The sequence below is a fragment of the Sinohyriopsis cumingii genome, chromosome 16 (assembly GCF_028554795.1).
Source record: "Sinohyriopsis cumingii isolate HCF-2022 chromosome 16, ASM2855479v2, whole genome shotgun sequence".
Taxonomy (NCBI): Eukaryota; Metazoa; Mollusca; class Bivalvia; order Unionida; family Unionidae; genus Sinohyriopsis; species Sinohyriopsis cumingii.
This window is the reverse complement of record NC_142976.1, coordinates 11,307,826-11,329,918: the sequence shown is the minus strand read 5'-3', so window position 1 is coordinate 11,329,918 and position 22,093 is coordinate 11,307,826. Positions and strand designations below refer to the sequence as shown.

Genomic DNA, 22,093 nt, shown 5'->3' with positions numbered 1-22,093 from the left:
TCCTATTAAATTAAGAGTTTACTGTGCCCAGTCCATGCCTAGACATCCTATTAAGAGTTTACTGTGCCCAGTCCATGTCTAGACATCCTATTAAATTAAGAGTTTACTGTGCCCAATCCATGTCTAGACATCCTGTTAAATTAAGAGTTTACTGTGCCCATTCCATGTCTAGGCATCCTATTAAGAGTTTACTGTGCCCAGTCCATGCCTAGACATCCTATTAAATTAAGAATTTAATGTGCCCAATCAATGTCTAGACATCCAACTAAATTAAGAATTTACTGTGCCCAGTTAATGAATAGACATCCTATTAAATTAAGAGTTGAATGTGCCAATCGATGTCTAGACATCCTATTAAGAGTTTACTGTATCCAGTCTAGACATCCTATTAAATTAAGAGTTTACTGTGCCCAATCCATGTCTAGACATCCTATTAAGAGTTTACTGTGCCCAGTCTATGTCTAGACATAACATTAAATTAAGACTTTACTGTGCCCAGTCCATTTCTAGACATCCTATTAAATTATGAGTTTACTGTGCACAGTTCATGTCTAGACATCCTATCAATAGTTTACTGTGCCCAGTCCATTTCTAGACATCATATTAAATTACAAGTTTACTGTGCCCAGTTCATGTCTAGACATCCTATTAAGAGTTTACTGTGCCCAGTACATGTCTAGACAACCTCTTAAGTTAAGAGTTTACTGTGCGCAGTCCATGTCTAGATATCCTGCTAAGAGTTGACTGTGTCCAGTCAATGTCTAGACATTCTATTAAGAGTTTACTGTGCCCAGTCCATGTCTAGACATCCTATTAAATTAAGTGTTTACTGTGCCCAGTCCATGTCTAGACATCCTATTAAATTAAGAGTTTTCTGTGCCCAGTCCATGTCTAGACATCATATTAAATTAAGAGCTTACTGTACACAATTTATGTCTAGACATCTTATTAAATTAAGAGTTTAATGTGCCCAATCAATGTCTAGCCATCCTAATAAATAAAGAGCTCACAGTGCCCAGTCCATGTCTAGAGATCCTATTAAATTAAGAGCTGAACGTGCCAATCCATGTCTAGACATCCTATTAAGAGTTTACTGTCCCCAGTCCATGTCTAGACATCATATTAAATTAAGAGTTTACTGTGCCCAATCCATGTCTAGACATCCTATTAAGAGTTTACTGTGCCCAATCCATGTCTAGACATCCTGTTAAATTAAGAGTTTACTGTGCCCATTCCATGTCTAGGCATCCTATTAAGAGTTTACTGTGCCCAGTCCATGCCTAGACATCCTATTAAAGTAACAGTTTATTTTTTTACATCTGTTATTAAAATCCGAAGGATAGATGAACAACAAACTTTAATAATCTTTTCACTACATGCATAAACAGCAGACATACTACTGCTGTACCAAGAACCTATTATAATGAAACTTGTGAAAAACACTTATTCAATTTTTTTTTACAAACATTTTTCATTCTTATTTTTAAGAATGAAACCTGAGCACATTCTAATTATATATCATTATGTACAACACATATTCTTTTAAATATACAGCATAAAACAGGAGTACCATGACTGGCACATTATGTATCCACCCCATGATTAACAGTACTCTATGCACACAATAGAAGGGTATGGTTAAATCTGGAGATCAGTGACCAACAGGTCTCAATGACTTGGACCATTGGTCAAGGTATATAGTACTGAACTAATCTGTACAGAAACCATTATTTTCCTATACCACACATATAACCTCTGGCTTCCAGACCCCAGAATCTAAAGGTTTTCTTATTACCCAAAGCATAAGCCAGCCACAAAGTTTGGTCAAAAATTTTTCTAGAACATAGAGTTGTTCTGCAAAACCAATTTTCTTCGAGAAGCAATAACCTTTATATTTAGACCTCCAAATCAACAGACCTCTTCCATACCTTAAATACAGGCCCTATGCAAACTTTGGTCAAGGCACATTGTCTAGAACTAAAGTTGTTATACAGTGACTCAGACTGTTAACCGTTGCATAATAAAATCAACAAACCTCTTCCATACCTTAAATACAGGCCCTATGCAAACTTTGATCAAGGCACATTGTCTAGAACTAAAGTTGTTATACAGTGACTCACACTGTTAACCATCGCATAACAAAATCAACAGACCTCTTCCATACCTTAAATGCGGGCCCTATGCAAACTTTGATCAAGGCACATGGTCTAGAACTTAAAGTTGTTATACAGTGAGTCAGACTGTTAACCGTTGCATAATAAAATCAACAGACCTCTTCCATACCTTAAATGCAGGCCCTATGCAAACTTTGGTCAAGGCACATGGCCTAGAACTTAAAGTTGTTATACAGTGACTCAGACTGTTAAAAGGCATAACAAAATCAATAGACCTCTTCTTGCACAATGTTATCAGCAAACTCTGATTAATGTACATCACTGATAACTGAAATATTTCTGCAAAAGCCAATTTTTATTTTTAATTATAGTGACCCTGAATTATAACTCCCAAATTAACTGGCTTATTCCATACCCTCAAGTTCAATCCATTCACAAAGTTTGGTCTATATCAGTCGTGTTGATATAATGTTATTGTCAGTCACAGTGACCTTGACCATTGATCTTTAGACCCTAGAGTTCTTCCTACATAGAGTGTATAATAAAATGAAAATACTGGACATTTCTCTGCTTTACTTGAAAATATAAATTCTGCATCTTATATTTTATTAAACAATGATACACGATGTTACTTTTCTTTTTGGAGGCAATGACCAAGATAATGATGAGAGAACAGGTCCTCGTATTTTCTAAACAATCTGCCAACTGAATTCATCTCTAAATGCAGTGAATGCAGAGAGTACCTTTAAAGCAACTAAGGATCAATACTACAAGCCATGTCATGTAAATGCCTAATGACACAAAAAGTCATTCTGGGGCAATTCTGAAAATAATGGGGCTATTAGTTAAAGGCATGATACATGTAAATTGAAATGAGAGAGACTATCACACAATCCATTTGGTTAAAGGCAAGATACCTGTAAATTGAAATGAGACAGACTCTCACACAATCCATTTGGTTAAAGGCATGATACCTGGAAATTGAAATGAGAGAGACTCTTAAACAATCCATTTGGTTAAAGGCATGATACCTGTATATTGAAATGAGAGAGACTCTCACACAATCCATTTGGTTAAAGGCATGATACCTGTAAACTGAAATGAGACAGACTCTCACACAATCCATTTGGTTAAAGGCATGATATCTGTAACTGAAATGAAAGAAACTCCTCACACAATCCATTTGGTTAAAGGCATGATAATTCAATTGTCAGAAAGAAAAATAAGACACAAAACTGCAAAGCTAAGAAGATCATTGATGCCTCAATAATTTCTGGGTGGTGATGACAGGAAAGTTCAAATGTATTTGCCATCCATCAAACAAAAAAGGTGACCAACTATATGTTTAGTGATAACTTGCATTTTGGCCACGAAAATAAAAATGTATGTGCTATCTGCAATAAGACTGGAATGAAGAATGTGTTATATCCAAACAGACTTCAAACAAATAGAAGGGTCCAAACATTCAGGAGGTCGATTCCATTCAACATTCATTAAACAAAAGAAATGTTGCAAGGCAAACTGGTGAAATGTACAAGTCACACAAATACAAAGAACTTGAAAAAAGGATATTTAACATTCTCAGCAAGAATCAGATTATCATAAGCTGAGTCAATAGATAAAATAATTATTCACAAATTCACCAGACAATTCTGCAGCAGGGAGAGCATCTTCCAATATCCATAATTGAAATATATGGATTTCAAATAGTGTTCTGGAGTGACCAATTGTTTTTGAAGATTTATCACAATTATAAGATGGCCACCTTTATGAAAATAACTTCTTTTGACTTATAAGTCATATAACCTTGACTAATAGGTCACCTATAAATTAACATAATCTACATATGTAGTGAAGTTAAGTGAAACAACAGTCCATGTAAGCAGAAGTACAAGTATTATGTGAGAGAAATATTAATCCATGCTAAAATCTGCTTATATGTAACATACAAGTTATTAAGAAATTGCACAGTACAAGCCTTTATCAGCGGAGTATAAGTGAGTAAATTAAAAGTTCATTAACACTGTTATTTTCTGCTTAAAGGTTACTGCAAAATACAGTCTCAAGTCCAAGATTTACTGCAAAATACAGTCTCAAGTCCAAGGTTTACTACAAAATACAGTTTTAAGTCCAAGGTTTACTACAATATAAAGCCTCAAGTACAAGATTTACTGCAAAAAACAGTTTTAAGTCCAAGGTTTGCTACAAAATACAGTCTCAAGTCATAGGTTTTCTATAAAATACAGTCTCAAGTACAAGATTTACTGCAAAATACAGTTTTAAGTCCAAAGTTTACTACAAAATACAGTCTTAAATACAAGATTTGCTGCAAAATACAATTTTAAGTCCAAGGTTTACTACAATATAAAGCCTCAAGTACAAGATTTACTGCAAAATATAGTTTTAAGTCCAAGGTTTACTACAAAATACAGTCTCAAGTACAAGATTTACTGCAAAGTACAGTTTTAAGTCCAAGGTTTACTACAAAATACAGTCTCAAGTACAAGATTTACTGCAAAGTACAGTTTTAAGTCCAAGGTTTACTACAAAATATAGTCTCAAGCACAAGATTTAATGCAAAATACAGTTTTAAGTCCTAGGTTTATTACAAAATACAGTCTCAAGTCTAAGGTTTACTACAAAATAAGTATCAAGTACATAATTTACTGCAAAATACAGTTTTAAGTCTAATGTTTATTACAATATACAGTCTCAAATACAAGCCTTACTGCAAAGTACAGTTTTAAGTCTAAGATTTACTACAAAATAAGTCTCAAGAACAAGATTTACTGCAAAATACAGTTTTAAATCCAAGGTTTACTACAATATACAGCCTCAAGTACAAGATTTACTGCAAAATACTGTTTTAAGTCCAAGGTTTACTAGAAAATACAGTCTCAAGTACAAGATTTACTGCAAAGTACAGTTTTAAGTCCAATGTTTATTACAATATACAGTCTCAAATACAAGCCTTACTGCAAAGTACAGTTTTAAGTCTAAGATTTACTACAAAATAAGTCTCAAGAACAAGATTTACTGCAAAATACAGTTTTAAATCCAAGGTTTACTATAATATACAGCCTCAAGTACAAGATTTACTGCAAAATACTGTTTTAAGTCCAAGGTTTACTAGAAAATACAGTCTCAAGTACAAGATTTACTGCAAAGTACAGTTTTAAGTCTGATGTTTACTATAAAATAAGTTTCAAGTACAAGATTTACTACAAAATACAGTTTTAAGTCCAAGGTTTACTACAAAATACAGTCTCAAGTACAAGATTTACTGCAAAGTACAGTTTTAAGTCTAAGGTTTACTATAAAATAAGTTTCAAGTACAAGATTTACTGCAAAGTACAGTTTTAAGTCTAAGGTTTACTACAAAATAAGTCTCAAGTACAAGATTTACTGCAAAATACAGTTTTAAATCCAAGGTTTACAACAATATACAGCCTCAAGTACAAGATTTACTGCAAAATACAATTTTAAGTCCAAGGTTTACTACAAAAAAAGTCTCAAGTACAAGATTTACTGCAAAATACAGTCTCAGGTCCAAGGTTCATTACAAAATACAGTCTCAAGTACATGACTGACTGCAAAGTAGAGTTTTAAGTCCAAGGTTTATTACAAAATGCTGTCTCAAGTCTAAGGTTTACTACAAAATAAGTCTCAAGTACATAATTTACTGCAAAATACAGCTTTAAGTCCAATGTTTATTACAATATACAGTCTCAAATACAAGTTTTACTACAAAGTACAGTTTAAGTCTAAGATTTACTACAAAATAAGTCTCAAGAACAAGATTTACTGCAAAATACAGTTTTAAATCCAAGGTCTACCACAATATACAGCCTCAAGTACAAGATTTACTGAAAAAATTAGAGTTTTAAGTCTAAGGTTTACTACAAAATAAGTCTCAAGTACAAGATTTACTGCAAAGTACAGTTTTAAGTCCAAGGTTTACTACTATATACAGTCTCAAGTACAAGATTTACTGCAAAGTACAGTTTTAAGTCTAAGGTTTACTATAAAATAAGTTTCAAGTACAAGATTTACTACAAAAAACAGTTTTAAGTCCAAGGTTTACTACAAAATACAGTCTTAAGTACAAGATTTACTGCAAAGTACAGTTTTAAGTCTAAGGTTTACTACAAAATAAGTCTCAAGTACAAGATTTACTGCAAAATACAGTTTTAAATCCAAGGTTTACTACAATATACAGCCTCAAGTACAAGATTTACTGCAAAATACAGTTTTAAGTCTAAGGTTTACTACAATATACAGTCTCAAGTCCAAGATTTACTGCAAAATACAGTTTTAAGTCCAAGGTTTACTACAATATACAGCCTCAAGTACAAGATTTACTGCAAAATACAGTCTCAGGTCCAAGGTTCATTACAAAATACATTCTCAAGTACATGATTGACTGCAAAGTAGAGTTTTAAGTCCAAGGTTTATTACAAAATACTGTCTCAAGTACAAGATTTACTGCAAAATACAGTCTCAATGTTTTGTGAAACATTTAGTTTGTTGCATAAATCCTCTTTCAGTTAATAAATTACCACAACTGCTTATTCCAAAAGGCTGATATTAAACAATTTCATTTTCATTCACTTAGTCAACAAATACTATTTTCTCAGTCTTAAATCTGTTAGCATGCAGTACTTTTCCATAATTACTGCCTTTATGTTTCAAAGTCATTCTACTGTTCTCACAATGAAAGTTGGTCAGCATATATGCATTGTATAAAGTCAGTCAGCATGTATACATTGTATAAAGTAAGTCAGCATGTATACAGTGTATAAAGTCAGTCAGCATCTACAAAAGTCATGTATAAAGTCAGTCAGCATATACACATTGTATAAAGTCATGTATAAAGTCAGTCAGCATATATACATTGTATAAAGTCAGTCAGCATATATACAATATATAAAGTCATGTATAAAGTCAGTCAGCATATATACATTGTATAAAGTCAGTCAGCATATATACATTGTATAAAGTCAGTCAGTATATATACATTGTATAAAGTCATTCAGAATATACACTGTATAAATAAAATCAGTCAGCATATATAAATTGTATAAAGTCAGTCAGCATATATACATTGTATAAAGTCAGTCAGCATATATACATTGTATAAAGTCAGTCAGCATATATACATTGTATAGTCAGTCAGAATATAAATTGCATAAAGTCAGTCAGCATGTATACATTCTATAAAGTCAGTCAGTATACATACATTGTATAAAGTCAGTCAGAATATACATTATATAAAATCAGTCAGCATACATACATTGTATAAAGTCAGTCAGCATATATACATTGTATAAAGTCAGTCAGCATATATGCATTGTATAAAATCAGTCAGCATATATACATTGTATAAAGTCAGTCAGCATATATACACTGCATAAAATCAGTTAGTATATATACATTGTATATAATCAGTCAGCATATATACATTGTATAAAGTCAGTCAGTATATATACTTGTATAAAGTCAGTCAGCATATATACATTGTATAAAGTCAGTCAGCATATATACACTGCATAAAATCAGTTAGCATATATACATTGTATATAATCAGTCAGCATATATACATTGTATAAAGTCAGTCAGTATATATACTTGTATAAAGTCAGTCAGCATATATATATTGTATAAAGTCACTCAGTATATATACATTATATAAAGCTGCTGAAATAACCATGCATTTTCCTATATACAGGACCAACAGTCAGGAGAAGTTGATGATTATTCCTTTTTGAAGTTTAAAGTCAGGGAAAAAGGAGCATGCTGTTCTTTAAACCATTTACACATTTGTAACTGTACTGAATTGGAGAGATGAAGAAAATAAATGCAGTTATTGCTTTCAAATTCAGCATGGGCAAAATTCCAATCTTTCTGACCGATGACTATCAAGCCAAATAATACAACAAATTAATTTTTTTTAAAAATCATTCTATGAAGCCAATGGGGGGGGGGGGGTTGAGAAAACAATGAAAGACTGATATACTTGGAGGTATAGAATATGGCCAAGGTGTCCCACCCAAATCATTCAGGGCCCTCTATCTACTATTGTTCCTATGAGACAAATGTAAAAATTGAATAGCAGTGGAATATAGAGGGCACTGAATTATGGAGTGAAGTATGAACTTCATGATTCAACAGAACATGTCCAAGGATGCTTATAGTTAATTGAATACCACATGAAAAGGTCTGTTTGCTTGCTTAACAGTAAATCACAAATTTAAAATTTAGTATACCTAAGCATTGATTTTTTCCTATTAAATGCTTTCCAGCCACTTTAACCCTATCCCCCAATCCACCCCAAAAAATCCACAGATTTGCATGATTTGGAAGATGAACCCGTGGGACATTTGAAGATGGAATCTCCGTCGTATGACAGAGAACTTCATCGATCTGTGGGACATGTGAAGATGGAATCTCTGTCATATGACAAAGAACTTAATTGACCTGTGGGACATCTGGAGATGGAATTTCTGTCGTATGACGGAGAACTTCATCCATGGCAAAGTGATTTATTGAAGTGTGCCAATGACCACCATACTGACATAGTTTGACAGCATTCCATTAAAAACTGCACAACCAGCATCTTTCCATGCAAGGGCCACAATCTACTTCATTCCACATCAACTCTTACTAATGCTGGTACATATGCTTGCATAGGCTGTTATTGAGATTATCTGACACTCCACTATTTGACAAAGTTTCTCGAAAAGAGTTTCAATCTTTTGTATTAAAAAACCCCGTCTAATTTGGATCAAACAATAAAACTAGAATGTATCCAATTCAACACACAAATTAGTTACGTATTACACAATGTGTGAATTGGTACACATGTTAAGTGAACAGAAACCACATGGAATAATGTTTTTGATGATCTCCTCAATATACTGTAATTTATCCTGAAATTAATGTTGTTCTATGAGGGAAAAATAAACAAAGTACACTGTTATGAAGAGATATTTATTCACAGTTAATCTCAGCACGATTATAAATTGAGTATTCAACACTATAACCTGCCACCCCACCCCCTTTTGCCTTTACGTCGATCCCTTTATTGGTTTTGGCTTTTTCTATAGGTCCCTTGATAACTCACGCCTCACTTATAGTGTGGTCGATGTTTTTGGACCCTGATGTGCGTAAGTTATCAAGGGAGAGGTGTACATCTGTCAGAGTGGTGGTGATGAACATATAAGTATAGGATAGCTTTTCAAGTAGAAAACAGAATCATACTATAGACCTAATAAATTAATATTAATTAAGCCTTGGTGAAGAGTGTTTGAAATATTATGTATCAAGAATCTTATTGTTATTTGATTAATCTGGCAAAAAAGAAGTATAACTTTGTGGCAGATATTTACCTTTTTCAGCAATTCTAACTGAACCATTCGCTTTCTTGCCTCTTCTACATGCGCTTCAAGTGTCTGGATCCGTTCCTGTGCAGGTAATATAAACATCAATATCTATTAATGATTAAAACAGCTATTGTTGCTAAAAAGTCAAAACAGTGCCATGAATGGTTTACTGCATGTTCACCCCCTAGTTAATGCTACATTCATGGACACTAAACAGTACTGACCAATGGGTCTCGGTGACTTTAACCTACAATTTTTAACCTTACAATTAGTAGGTTCCCATCTTTCCTAAAGTCAAACTATTTGCTGATGATGGTGTCAAAACCAACTTCTCAGTTATTGTGACCTTGACCTTTAAGCTGTTTAACCCTAATTCTTCCCAAACTATGAAGCCCTCTTCAAAGTTTGGTGATATTATGATGTATGTAATTGAAGTCATTTACTGAAACCTTTTCCCAATGTTGTGTCAAAGTGACCATAACCAGGGACCATTTGACAGTAAAATCAATATGATTCTTTCTTGGCTCATGTGCAATCCATTCACAAAGTTTAATCAGTGCATGAAGTCTTGAACTAAACTTACTCAGAGAATATTGTGTTTTTATTTGAGTCCTATTGTAACCTTGGCCTTTGAAGTCACAAATATATGGGTGGTTTTCTCACTCCAATTGCAAGCTATTCACAAAGTCTGATTTATAGTTTGACACAGTAGCTAAGATGATTGTCTAAATATTAAAAATTGTGCCCTTTTCCTGTACATCTGACCTATGACTCACACCAGGAGACCTGAAAGAGGCACTCAAAATCTAAACCCTTTTCATAGATGGTCTTCCAATATCTATAAAGTTTGGTGAATTTCCATCCTGTGACGTAGGATGAAACAGAGTTATGGACACATGGATGGACAACTGGAGGATAGTAAAATTATCTCCTGCTAATGCAATGAAACTTTTACTGAAAGTAAATTATTCTAATTCCAGAGTTGTATTTTCCTTCCCTGTAGATAAGGCCAAATAAAAATGTATGTGTGGTTCTGGTTACCCAACTGACACTATTTTTTTTCCTGCTTTACCCTACATTTTTTTTGAAAAGATTTTCAGAAAAGAAAGAAAGTGTTAGTAGAAAAAAATTAACAAATGAAATAGCTATGATTGATGTTAAATTCTGGATGTGAATGATGCTTATTTTCAAGTTGATACTTAATTTAAATCTGCCCAGACCAAAAATAAAAGTATGTACTGACCTAACGACTTTAGTTTATATTTTCATTGTAACCAGAACCAAAATATTTTTTATTTGGCCTAAAACCCATAGTAAACCTGGCATATTTTCAGTGTTGGAGTTTTTGGGAGGCTCAAAATATGTGTTTTAAGGTCCCAAGGGGAGGTCAGCATGAATGAACCAAAATAGCTACAGTGTTCAATCTAGGATAGGTTTTTTTTCACAAAAGTGTATAGAAAATTACTGGGAATTCAAAATTGATTAATAAAAGCAAATAGCATCTGTTATCTTTGATGCATTAAATATACCTTCAACAAACAAAAACTGGTAGATTTAGCACTATCAAACAGCATCACCAAACACATACATACACATGCTAACACTCACATAATCACAACCAGCCATCAAACAAATAAAAGCCCCAAAAAATTAATTAAACTTTTACCCTTCTGCTCATATGCGAGCAAAATAACCAATGAAAAACAATGTTTCTAACACAACTAGGCATTAGGTTAATGGGAAGTCTCTTGGAAGTCGATGTATTAGGATACATTCAGAAACAGCCCCCAAAGTGTGTTTCCTAGTTGCATTTCAGGCAAAAACGACAAAAACCTCCAGGGGTTAACGAGTTAAAATATGAACTAAACCTGTACACCATTACAACTAATGAAATGATAATGTTTTGCATTTTATATGCAGAATGAACTGATCATGGCCAGCCAACTCTGTCTGCATGACTTTGAGTCTCAGGCTGGCCATCTAACCTCTGTCCGCATGAGTTTGAGTCTCAGGCTGGCCATCTAACCTCTGTCCGCATGAGTTTGAGTCTCAGGCTGGCCAGCCAACCTCTGTCTGCATGAGTTTGAGTCTCAGGCTGGCCATCTAACCTGTGTCCGCATGAGTTTGAGTCTCAGGCTGGCCAGCCAACTCTGTCCACATGAGTTTGAGTCTCAGGCTGGCCAGCCAACTCTGTCTGCATGAGTTTGAGTCTCAGGCTGGCCAGCCAACTCTGTCCACATGAGTTTGAGTCTCAGGCTGGCCAGCCAACTCTGTCCGCATGAGTTTGAGTCTCAGGCTGTGGGTCTGTGAGAAAGCTTACTGTGGGTCATTAGTTCTTAGTGGGGTTTTCCCAGGCTTTTCCTGCACCAATCATGCTGATTGCCATTTACAGCCTCTCATGTGCTGAAAAAAATTGTGTTAAACCCCAAAAGAACAACATGTCATGAAATCATGAGTAATCATTAACAGAGCTGGCTTAAATAGTCTCATTCAAGGCAATGATGTATAATTACTTTTGTTCTTCAACATGCATCTCCTTAATTTACATAACAAATTGGTTTGTTCCACTTTACCTATGCAATTTAGTCTAATGAGATTTCCTACAGCAGTCAGCAAAGGAGTTAAGACAGCATCATCCTAGCTATCCTCAGCCAATTAAGTAATCTGTGAAAGCGTGGTTATTTATATGTGACCACCTTATCTTTTAATTGCTTGTACGATGATCTATTAAATAAACTGATCCCAAGAATAGCCTTCCAATTGGCTCTCATCAGATCTCTTTACTATTTATACAGCCTACATGCTAGGGAAATTATAGTGGTGGTCAAAATCTCTCTCTCTCTCTCTCTCTCTCTCTCTCTCTCTCTCTCTCTCTCTCTCTCTCCCTGATTATGTTTTTTCATTCTAAGATTATTAGTATTGAGAATGTCAAGGTGTTTGGGAGTAAAAAAAATCATGTACATCAAAATTTTTGCCAAATTTTAAATTCAGTTAAAAATTAGGTGATGGTGATGCTTTAAGATACATAGAAAATCCCTGACACAGAGCAATGCCTGACATGTCAGAGTGTTATTACACCAACAAATAGCACAATATCTGACCCCCACCCCCAGGCACAGTGTTGTTTATAAAAAGCATGATCCACAATAAATCTTATGAGAGAGAGCTTCATTTACATATGACCATAATGTGTACATGCTGTACTGTCTATAAACAGTCATATAACTTCATGCTTGATGTTCAAGGAATACAAGCATTTATAGTCAGTTTACATGGTTATTTTCCATAAGAGGTCATTAAAAGGTAAAGTCAGTCAGGGATAAACAATTACAATTGATCTTAACGTACTGACAATAGTTAGTGTGATTTATATTGGAAGTCCATCTGACTACTGCAGTGGAAGAGTCTATTACACTAATTGGCATTGTAAGATACATCAAAGGAAAAAAACCAATTAGTAGGAAGGTAGTTCAATCAGTGATAATTGTTAAGGAAAAAATTGCCACTGTACTCTTTTGCATCACATGAGACACTTAAACTTGACTTTTTAACAATTATTGGATTGGTCAAGAGCAAAATTTCTTTCAGTTGAATTTTACTACATACATGTAGTTGAAAAGTCAAATTAGGAGCAAACTGAAAGTGGGATTCCATTGTTTGAAAACACAATGTAAAACATCGATGCCTTCAACCATCAAGAATGCTTGAAGATCTGACATGATGGATAGTGTGGACACTATATGTTTGACACTCTTTTACTGCAATGCTGATACAGAAAGATCATTTTCATTGATCCAAATATTAAATGTGACTTCCATGGAGCTTTAACATTATCAGACTATCATCCAGTCTTTATTGAGTTCAAAGATGAATACAAATGAAACTTCTATCACCTTCCTCCAATTAACTATTGAGTAATAAAGTATGCATTCATGTTCAAGTTCAAACCCTCCAATGAACTATTGAGTAGTACAGTACACATCAATGTTCAAGTTCAAACCCTCCAATGAACTGTTGAGTAGTACAGTACACATCAATGTTCAGATCAAACCCTCCAATGAACTGTTGAGTAGTACAGTGCACATCAATGTTCAAGTTCAAACCCTCCAATGAACTATTGAGCAGTAAAGTACACATCAATGTTCAGATCAAACCCTCCAATGAACTGTTGAGTAGTACAGTACACATCAAAGTTCAAGTTCAAACCCTCCAATGAACTGTTGAGTAGTACAGTACACATCAATGTTCAGATCAAACCCTCCAATGAACTGTTGAGTAGTACAGTACACATCAAAGTTCAAGTTCAAACCCTCCAATGAACTATTGAGTAGTACAGTACACATCAAAGTTCAAGTTCAAACCATCCAATGAACTGTTGAGTAGTACAGTACACATCAAAGTTCAAGTTCAAACCCTCCAATGAACTGTTGAGTAGTACAGTACACATCAAAGTTCAAGTTCAAACCCTCCAATGAACTACTGAGTAGTACAGTACACATCAATGTTCAGATCAAACCCTCCAATGAACTATTGAGTAGTACAGTACACATCAAAGTTCAAGTTCAAACCCTCCAATGAACTGTTGAGTAGTACAGTACACATCAAAGTTCAAGTTCAAACCCTCCAATGAACTACTGAGTAGTACAGTACACATCAATGTTCAGATCAAACCCTCCAATGAACTACTGAGTAGTACAGTACACATCAAAGTTCAAGTTCAAACCCTCCAATGAACTGTTGAGTAGTACAGTACACATCAAAGTTCAAGTTCAAACCCTCCAATGAACTACTGAGTAGTACAGTACACATCAATGTTCAGATCAAACCCTCCAATGAACTACTGAGTAGTACAGTACACATCAAAGTTCAAGTTCAAACCCTCCAATGAACTGTTGAGTAGTACAGTACACATCAAAGTTCAAGTTCAAACCCTCCAATGAACTGTTGAGTAGTACAGTGCACATCAATGTTCAAGTTCAAACCCTCCAATGAACTGTTGAGTAGTACAGTACACATCAAAGTTCAAGTTCAAACCCTCCAATGAACTACTGAGTAGTACAGTACACATCAATGTTCAGATCAAACCCTCCAATGAACTATTGAGTAGTACAGTACACATCAAAGTTCAAGTTCAAACCCTCCAATGAACTGTTGAGTAGTACAGTACACATCAAAGTTCAAGTTCAAACCCTCCAATGAACTACTGAGTAGTACAGTACACATCAATGTTCAGATCAAACCCTCCAATGAACTACTGAGTAGTACAGTACACATCAAAGTTCAAGTTCAAACCCTCCAATGAACTGTTGAGTAGTACAGTACACATCAAAGTTCAAGTTCAAACCCTCCAATGAACTACTGAGTAGTACAGTACACATCAATGTTCAGATCAAACCCTCCAATGAACTACTGAGTAGTACAGTACACATCAAAGTTCAAGTTCAAACCCTCCAATGAACTGTTGAGTAGTACAGTACACATCAAAGTTCAAGTTCAAACCCTCCAATGAACTACTGAGTAGTACAGTACACATCAATGTTCAGATCAAACCCTCCAATGAACTACTGAGTAGTACAGTACACATCAAAGTTCAAGTTCAAACCATCCAATGAACTGTTGAGTAGTACAGTATACATCAATGTTCAGATCAAACCCTCCAATGAACTACTGAGTAGTACAGTACACATCAAAGTTCAAGTTCAAACCATCCAATGAACGGTTAAGCCCTTAAACTTCAAACTGAATGTTAAATCATGCTCTATTAAATAAAGTAAACCAGCCTACTCTTACCCTGTGTTCCACGCTTTGCTCAAGCTTTGCTTTTGACAGTTCAGCTATCCTTCCTTTCTGCTCTTTTACCAACTAAAAAATATTAAAAATATTTGTGTATCTATGAAAACACTGGTAATTATCCTAATCAACTTAATTTGTCATTATACTGTTGCTCTTCAACTCCACATAATTTCTAAATAGACAGCTGACAATCATACATTTTTCTGTTGCATCTTGCTTATATGTGTTGCTGAAAAGTCAGGTGCATCTACAAACATCAGTCACAGATCTGCACTTGCAAAATGCCAGCAAATCTGGATCTATGAGGTCTAATCAAAAGAATAAACAACACAGAGCTGTACTGACTGGTGCATTATGTGACAGCGTATCAAGGTCTATGTTGTTTGACAGTAAATGTGACTGATAAGCAAGTATATATAGTATGTTTTCTTTTAAATGAAATAACTTATGTATGGGGTACATACATCAAAGCCTGTAAAAGTCTCCAATTCAGGAAGGCAAAGTCAGCCTTTTCTGTTTCTAATTATGTTTCTGTCTTAATGGCTGACCCTTTCTCATACTCAGTATACAAAAGTGACCCTACCTCAAATGACTGAGCTACTTTTCAAACAAGATCCTAAATTTATTATCATGTTTACTTTCCCGTATATACTTGCTGATAAGTTGAGTCAAACTGCAACAAACAAAGGTCATGATCTGCCATAGCATAATGCGCCTGCATTGCAGGGTCTATGTTGTTTGTTCTACTGGTTACTTTACTGCACAGACCCGGATCTGCTGATGCATTATGCAATGGCCGATATGGGTCTGGGCAGTTTGCAGTTGGACTTGAATTATAAATGAGTACATATGGAACCTATTTTATTAAAACCTGATAAATATTATTTCGAAGATAAAGGCATAGTCTATTACTCATAATTAAACTCATCTAAGATTTTGATAATATCAACCAATTAAAATTTTTAAAACAAAAATTGGTTGAGAAATATAGTCTCTAAAGAGGTAGCAATTAGCTCAGCCAATGAGATGTAAGATATCCAATTAATATTTGCAGATCTCACCTGTCCAAGACAATGATGATATATATATATATATATATATATATATATATATATATATATATATATATATATATATATATGCCAAGTTGAAGTATAATCTGAATAAAAAAAATTCAGTCTTCAGATTGGTAACACTTAGCTCAGCCAAGTACCTAAAAGATTATCTCAATAATATATATACAAGATTATCTCAATAATATACATACAAGATTATCTCAATAATATACATACAAGATTATCTCAATAATATACATACAAGATTATTTCAATAATATACATACAAGATTATCTCAATAATATACATACAAGATTATCTCAATAATATACATTTAAACAAATTCATCCAACATCTGGATAATATAACACTATGTAAAATGTTTCATCAAAATCTAATTCGAACAGTGTTCACAAGATCAGCCAATCAGATACATGATCACCTCATTAATATGCAAGAATTTTGAACACAATCATACACAACCTAAATCTTGAAGATATAGGTCTGCTTACCAAGATTGGACAAAATCCTATCTGAAAAAAAGCAACAGCCAATCATATGCATAATTACCTCATACATATGCAGTGGTCAAACTCTTCATAACAAGAGACCCTAAAAGGGATTGATGCTCTACTGGCCAAAATAATTTTATTGACTCTAAGATAAGTTAATCTCTTATTTTTAATGGGACCTGTGGCAGCTCATTTGGTACAGTGTCAGACTCATAATTCAAGAGTTATGGGTTTGATACCTGCCCAGGCATCATCTATGAGAACCATGAGTTTAGACATGGCTCCCAGTCCTCCATGAAATCTCAAAATGTCGATACAAAATGTTTAGTGAAAAAAAATCCATTTTTTTTCCTTTACATTTTGCTTCTAGGATAGCATGTTTATGGTAATACTGCATGTGATCACGTGAAAAAAACTGGCTTAAGCATGGCAACACAATGTAGTTACTAATTTCCTTTGATCTTGTCAGCATCATAATCTGGCTTCATTGTTTATTGAGGCAATTTATCCTATGTATGAGAAGTCATCCCAAAAGGATTAAAGACGTTAATTGATATTACACATTTTACTTTGATTCTCTCTGGAAGGTATATTTTGCTTCAGTGCATAAAGTTGTTGAGAAGGATTGAAGTCAATACAATGCATGATCAAAAGTAATTTGGGCAGGATTAAAGATGTTTGTTGATTATGTTTAGGATTACTCAGAAGCTCAAGTCACATAAAACTTGGTTGGTTTGACTTTGGTGTTTAAGGCTTGTTATGATGTCCAAGTGTGCATCATCTCTCAATACCAAAAACATTGAAATCCAAGCAACTGAAATATCACACAAAATTCAATGCTGGATGGAAATGGGAATTTCAGATGTTGCAATCAAGTTCAAATGGACCTGAATAACGATTCTGCACCGAACTGATTTTTAAGTCTGTTACAGTGGTAAGAATGACATCACATAAAAGCACATCAACCATGGCAATATATATGCAAACATTGAAATCCATGTTCATGGGTTGTACATCAAATGTGGATCAAGCAACAAGTATCCAAACACTTTTTGCCAGCAGGATTAAAGCTAAACATATTCTTAATGTTTCTGGCAGCAGATCATTTTTGAGATGTAGTCAAAATAATGTTCCTGGACTTGGAAAGTGCAGAAAAGTTCTCATGACGAAAATTACACACATTATAATCCAAGCTCTGAGTCCTGATCGGGATGAGAAAGTCACAGACATGTGCCACAATGAAAAATTTGCCATTCTCATAGACAAATCAAATGATAATAAAAATATTAACAGTCTTAGTTTGTTACTATGAGAAGATTTTTTGGAATTCCAACTTGTAATATTACACAGATCAGCAAAACTTATTTTTGCATGAAATATTCATGTACATATTACAAAGTGTTAATTATTTAATTTTTCATAGAAATCATGATCATTATATAATAATAATAATAATAATAATAATAATAATAAAAATAACAATAATAATAACAATAATATTAATATTAATAGTAATAGTAATAATAATAATGATAATATGGACAGAGTACTGGAATTTATTTGTAATGCCTGGAATGCAGTTCTTTGTCTTCATCTATAATACTAGTAAGTGAGAATTGTTTTCTAGATTTTTGATTGTTATTGTTAATGGACGGTGATAGTGATGATATTGATGATGACAAAGGCGTCTGCAAATTATACATAAGTCACAGGGTGTCATTGTTTAAAATATGCATCATGCAGACAATCATCCGACATTAAAACAACATTAGATGCTTGGGAATAATACACTAATAATAATCCAGTTAGGGAGCTTGTCTGATCTCCAATGATCCATACTGAGTATCTGCCAGTAACAACAAGAAAGCATACACATGTAATCTTTCTTGATAGCTTAAAGGTATAGTACAGGGTTTGAATTTATCTACTGTATACCCATGGCAAGTAAATTTCATGGTTCTAATATTTTGGAATTTTGCATCGCAGTGGTGAAGCTGAATGAGAGGCTCATGACGTTAACCAAGAGTGAGAGAACTGCACTGTATGATGGAAGTCAGGACTAGATTCTGGCTCCCAAAGAAGAACTTCCAAACTTTGACCCAGGCCCTGACAGTACCAATCTTGAACAGTTCTGGTAAAATCTACAAAAAGGGTGGAAATGATTTAAACTTCAGCAGAGTTGTATTGATATCGTCACATTCCAATGCAGACACTGAAAGGACATTTTCCATTCGCAGGAAAATTCAGGCTAACTACTGAGAAAGCCCGGATCAAGTGACAGTACGTGATCTTTTGAGTATTAGAATCAACAATGATGAGGACTGCTACCAATATAATCCAGGCAATAATCCTAAAAAAAAATGCTAAAACTGATTGTGTTACATATATAGAGTGTATGAAAGGCAAATAGTTAATGGGAAAGAACAAAAGTGCATAAAAATTATTTAAATATTAAAAACATGGAAATTTGTTCAACAGTAGTAATTTTCCCCATTTGCATGCTAAAATTGGGTCAAAGAAAATTCCCCCCTCTTTGATGTAAAAAATCTGACCAAATTTTGCATATCTCCTGATCTGTTCTAAGCTAACTATCATTATATCACATGTATGATTTGAATTCAGGACCAACTAGACCTTTTAGTGAAAAGTCGAATGTCAATACATCCATCCATTCAGGGTTTTGAAGTTGTCGTGGACATAATTGCTGTCCCATGATATGTCTGAAAGGCACCATGCTAATTTAGAACTAACTTGACCTGATGTGAAGTCTATTAGTGAAAACCCCATGCCAACATGACCATCCATTTGGGAGGAGCAATGATACAAAGATTTGCAAGATGGCTTCCATGGAAACCATACTAGATGTCACATTTGCACAGTTTCTGACTAACTAGGCATCATGACAAGTCTTTTAGCAAAAATACCATGTCAAGTGGACCAGTCATTCTTGAGTAGCAGTTCTAATAAGATTTTCAAGATGGCTGCTGTAGTATATAGAGGTATGAAGTTCAGCCAATCATATGCACGATCACCTCATCAAAATGCATACAGCTTGATGATAATAAAATACATTGAACATCTTGATGGTAAGAACCTATTTACCAAGTCTGATCCAAATCTAAACAGGAATACAGCCTCTAGAAAGAAAAAAAAAACTGCTAGTCACATAGCAGATCATTTTATTTATCTGTGGATTGTATGCATTATGTAACTCCAGTAATGACTTGACACCATAAGCCTATGTTCAAAGTTTGATAAAAATTGGATCTGTAATATGGCCAAGCCAATCAGATGCAAGACAGCCTCATCAACATGTGTAGATCCTGTAGTCAAGCCAATCAGATGCAAGACAGCCTCATTAACATGTGTAGATCCTTCACATTACTAAAAATCCTGAAGATATCAGATCAGACACAGTCTCCAGCATTGAAACAAGCTCAGCCGATCTAATGCAAGATTCACCTCATTAATATATAAAAATATTGTCTGAAATCTTGACGATATAAACCTGTATTCAAAGTCTGATCAAAATCAGATCAAACAATGCCTCCTGTGTCATGAGCAACTTTTCATGCATGGATAATGGGCACAGGGTTATACCCTATACCCACTTGGCATTAAGAGCAGGTGTGATAAAATCATTTTGAAACCCCTGACCTATATTATCAAAAGATAACTGTGGACACAAAACTGACCAGTGAGTCAAGAAAGTGTATCAAATGAAGAACAGTGACGTATAATTTAGTCAGGTTATCATAACTCAACTGACCAATTGTCTGAGCCAATGAAACCCTGTCTCATATCTTTTCCTATAAAATTTAAAAAAAATTAAAATGAAAAAATCACAACTTATTAACAGAGAAATTTTCCGTTTACTGTAGCATGAAAAAAAGACATGGATGATGATGATAATGATGTTTATAACAGCAAAAATTTGTGAGAGGAAAAAAACACTCAATTGTTAAAAAAAATGTTTGATAGATGTTCTCTAAGTGGCCAATGAAAATTAATGGTACTGAACTTTTTCCCGATTTTTGGGTACCTTTTGCATACAAATACCAATGCTGAACATTTAAAATTGCTTTAAAACCATGCAGCCAACCACCCCGTCTACCAACTACTAAAACCTTTGGGCTGTGGGGTCAGGCAATATAAAACCAAACACTGATCATTAAGAATAGAGGCTTTATGCTAGGTTACTTACTGAAGTAAGCTCTGACAGCATGGCTGAAGACTGACCATCTTTCTGATGTGCAACAAGTAGTGCTTGCTTATTGCTGGCATTTTCTTCACTGACTGTTTCAAAGGCAACTTGTAACTGGAAAGCAATTTCAAATATGAATGTGCATAAATAATCATAGTGGAAAAACAAGATTAATTAGCCCCTGAGGATAAAGTTTTAAAAATGTATTGAATTTGTTCGATACCATCTATACTCGCTAATAAGTCAAGTCCAACTGCAAACTGCACAGACCCAGATCTGCTGTCACATATTGTGCCTCCAGTAGATCTGGGTCTATGCAGTTTATTAGGACTAATCAGCAAACAAACAATATAGACTCTGAACTGCAGATGATTTATACTTTGGCAGATAGGATCTTTGTTGTTTGCAGTTTGACACAACTTATAAGTGAGTAAATATGGTAGTTCACCTTGACATCAATGTGAGCCACATAAACATCCTTATCTGGACCTAACCTATCAAAAACAAACTGACAGAGGTAAATTATCTGGACCTAACCTATTAAAAATAAACTGACAGAGGTAAAATTGTCTGGACCTAACCCATTAAAATTAAACTGACAGAGGTAAATTATCCGGACCTAACCTATTAAAAATATCTGACAGAGTTAAATTATCTGGACCTAACCTATTAAAAATAAACTGACAGAGGTAAATTTATCCAGATCTAACCTATTAAAAATAAACTGACAGAGATAAAATTATCTGGACCTAACCTATTAAAAATAAACTGACAGTGGTAAAAATATATGTAATATTTAATATTCTGTATTTGACTGAAATATCAGTCTATTTTGTAATCTGTGTGTGTGTGTGTGTGTGTGTGTGTGTGTGTGTGTGTGTGTGTGTGTGTGATTTGGACTTTTAACATAGCTTTAACAATTTTGCAGTCATATCACTATGATGTCTACAGTGTGGCAGTTTATAGTGATGTCTAGCACTGGAGCATCATGCAACATACATGTAGCATCATGTCCCACCCAGTCACATTATC

The 22,093-nt window shown here is 34.3% G+C and overlaps 1 protein-coding gene across 1 annotated transcript in view; it reads right to left on the bottom strand.

Annotated features, from left to right (window-relative positions):
- LOC149779943 (leucine-rich repeat and coiled-coil domain-containing protein 1-like) overlaps positions 1 to 22,093 on the bottom strand; it is a 476,629-nt gene that overhangs the window by 165,208 nt on the left and 289,328 nt on the right. The window contains exons 17-19 of the mRNA XM_089936640.1: positions 21,062 to 21,175; positions 15,287 to 15,358; positions 9,503 to 9,577 (exon numbers count right to left, since the gene is read on the bottom strand). Coding sequence (XP_089792766.1) covers positions 9,503 to 9,577; positions 15,287 to 15,358; positions 21,062 to 21,175 — 261 coding nt within the window. The remainder of the gene's footprint in view (positions 1 to 9,502; positions 9,578 to 15,286; positions 15,359 to 21,061; positions 21,176 to 22,093) is intronic.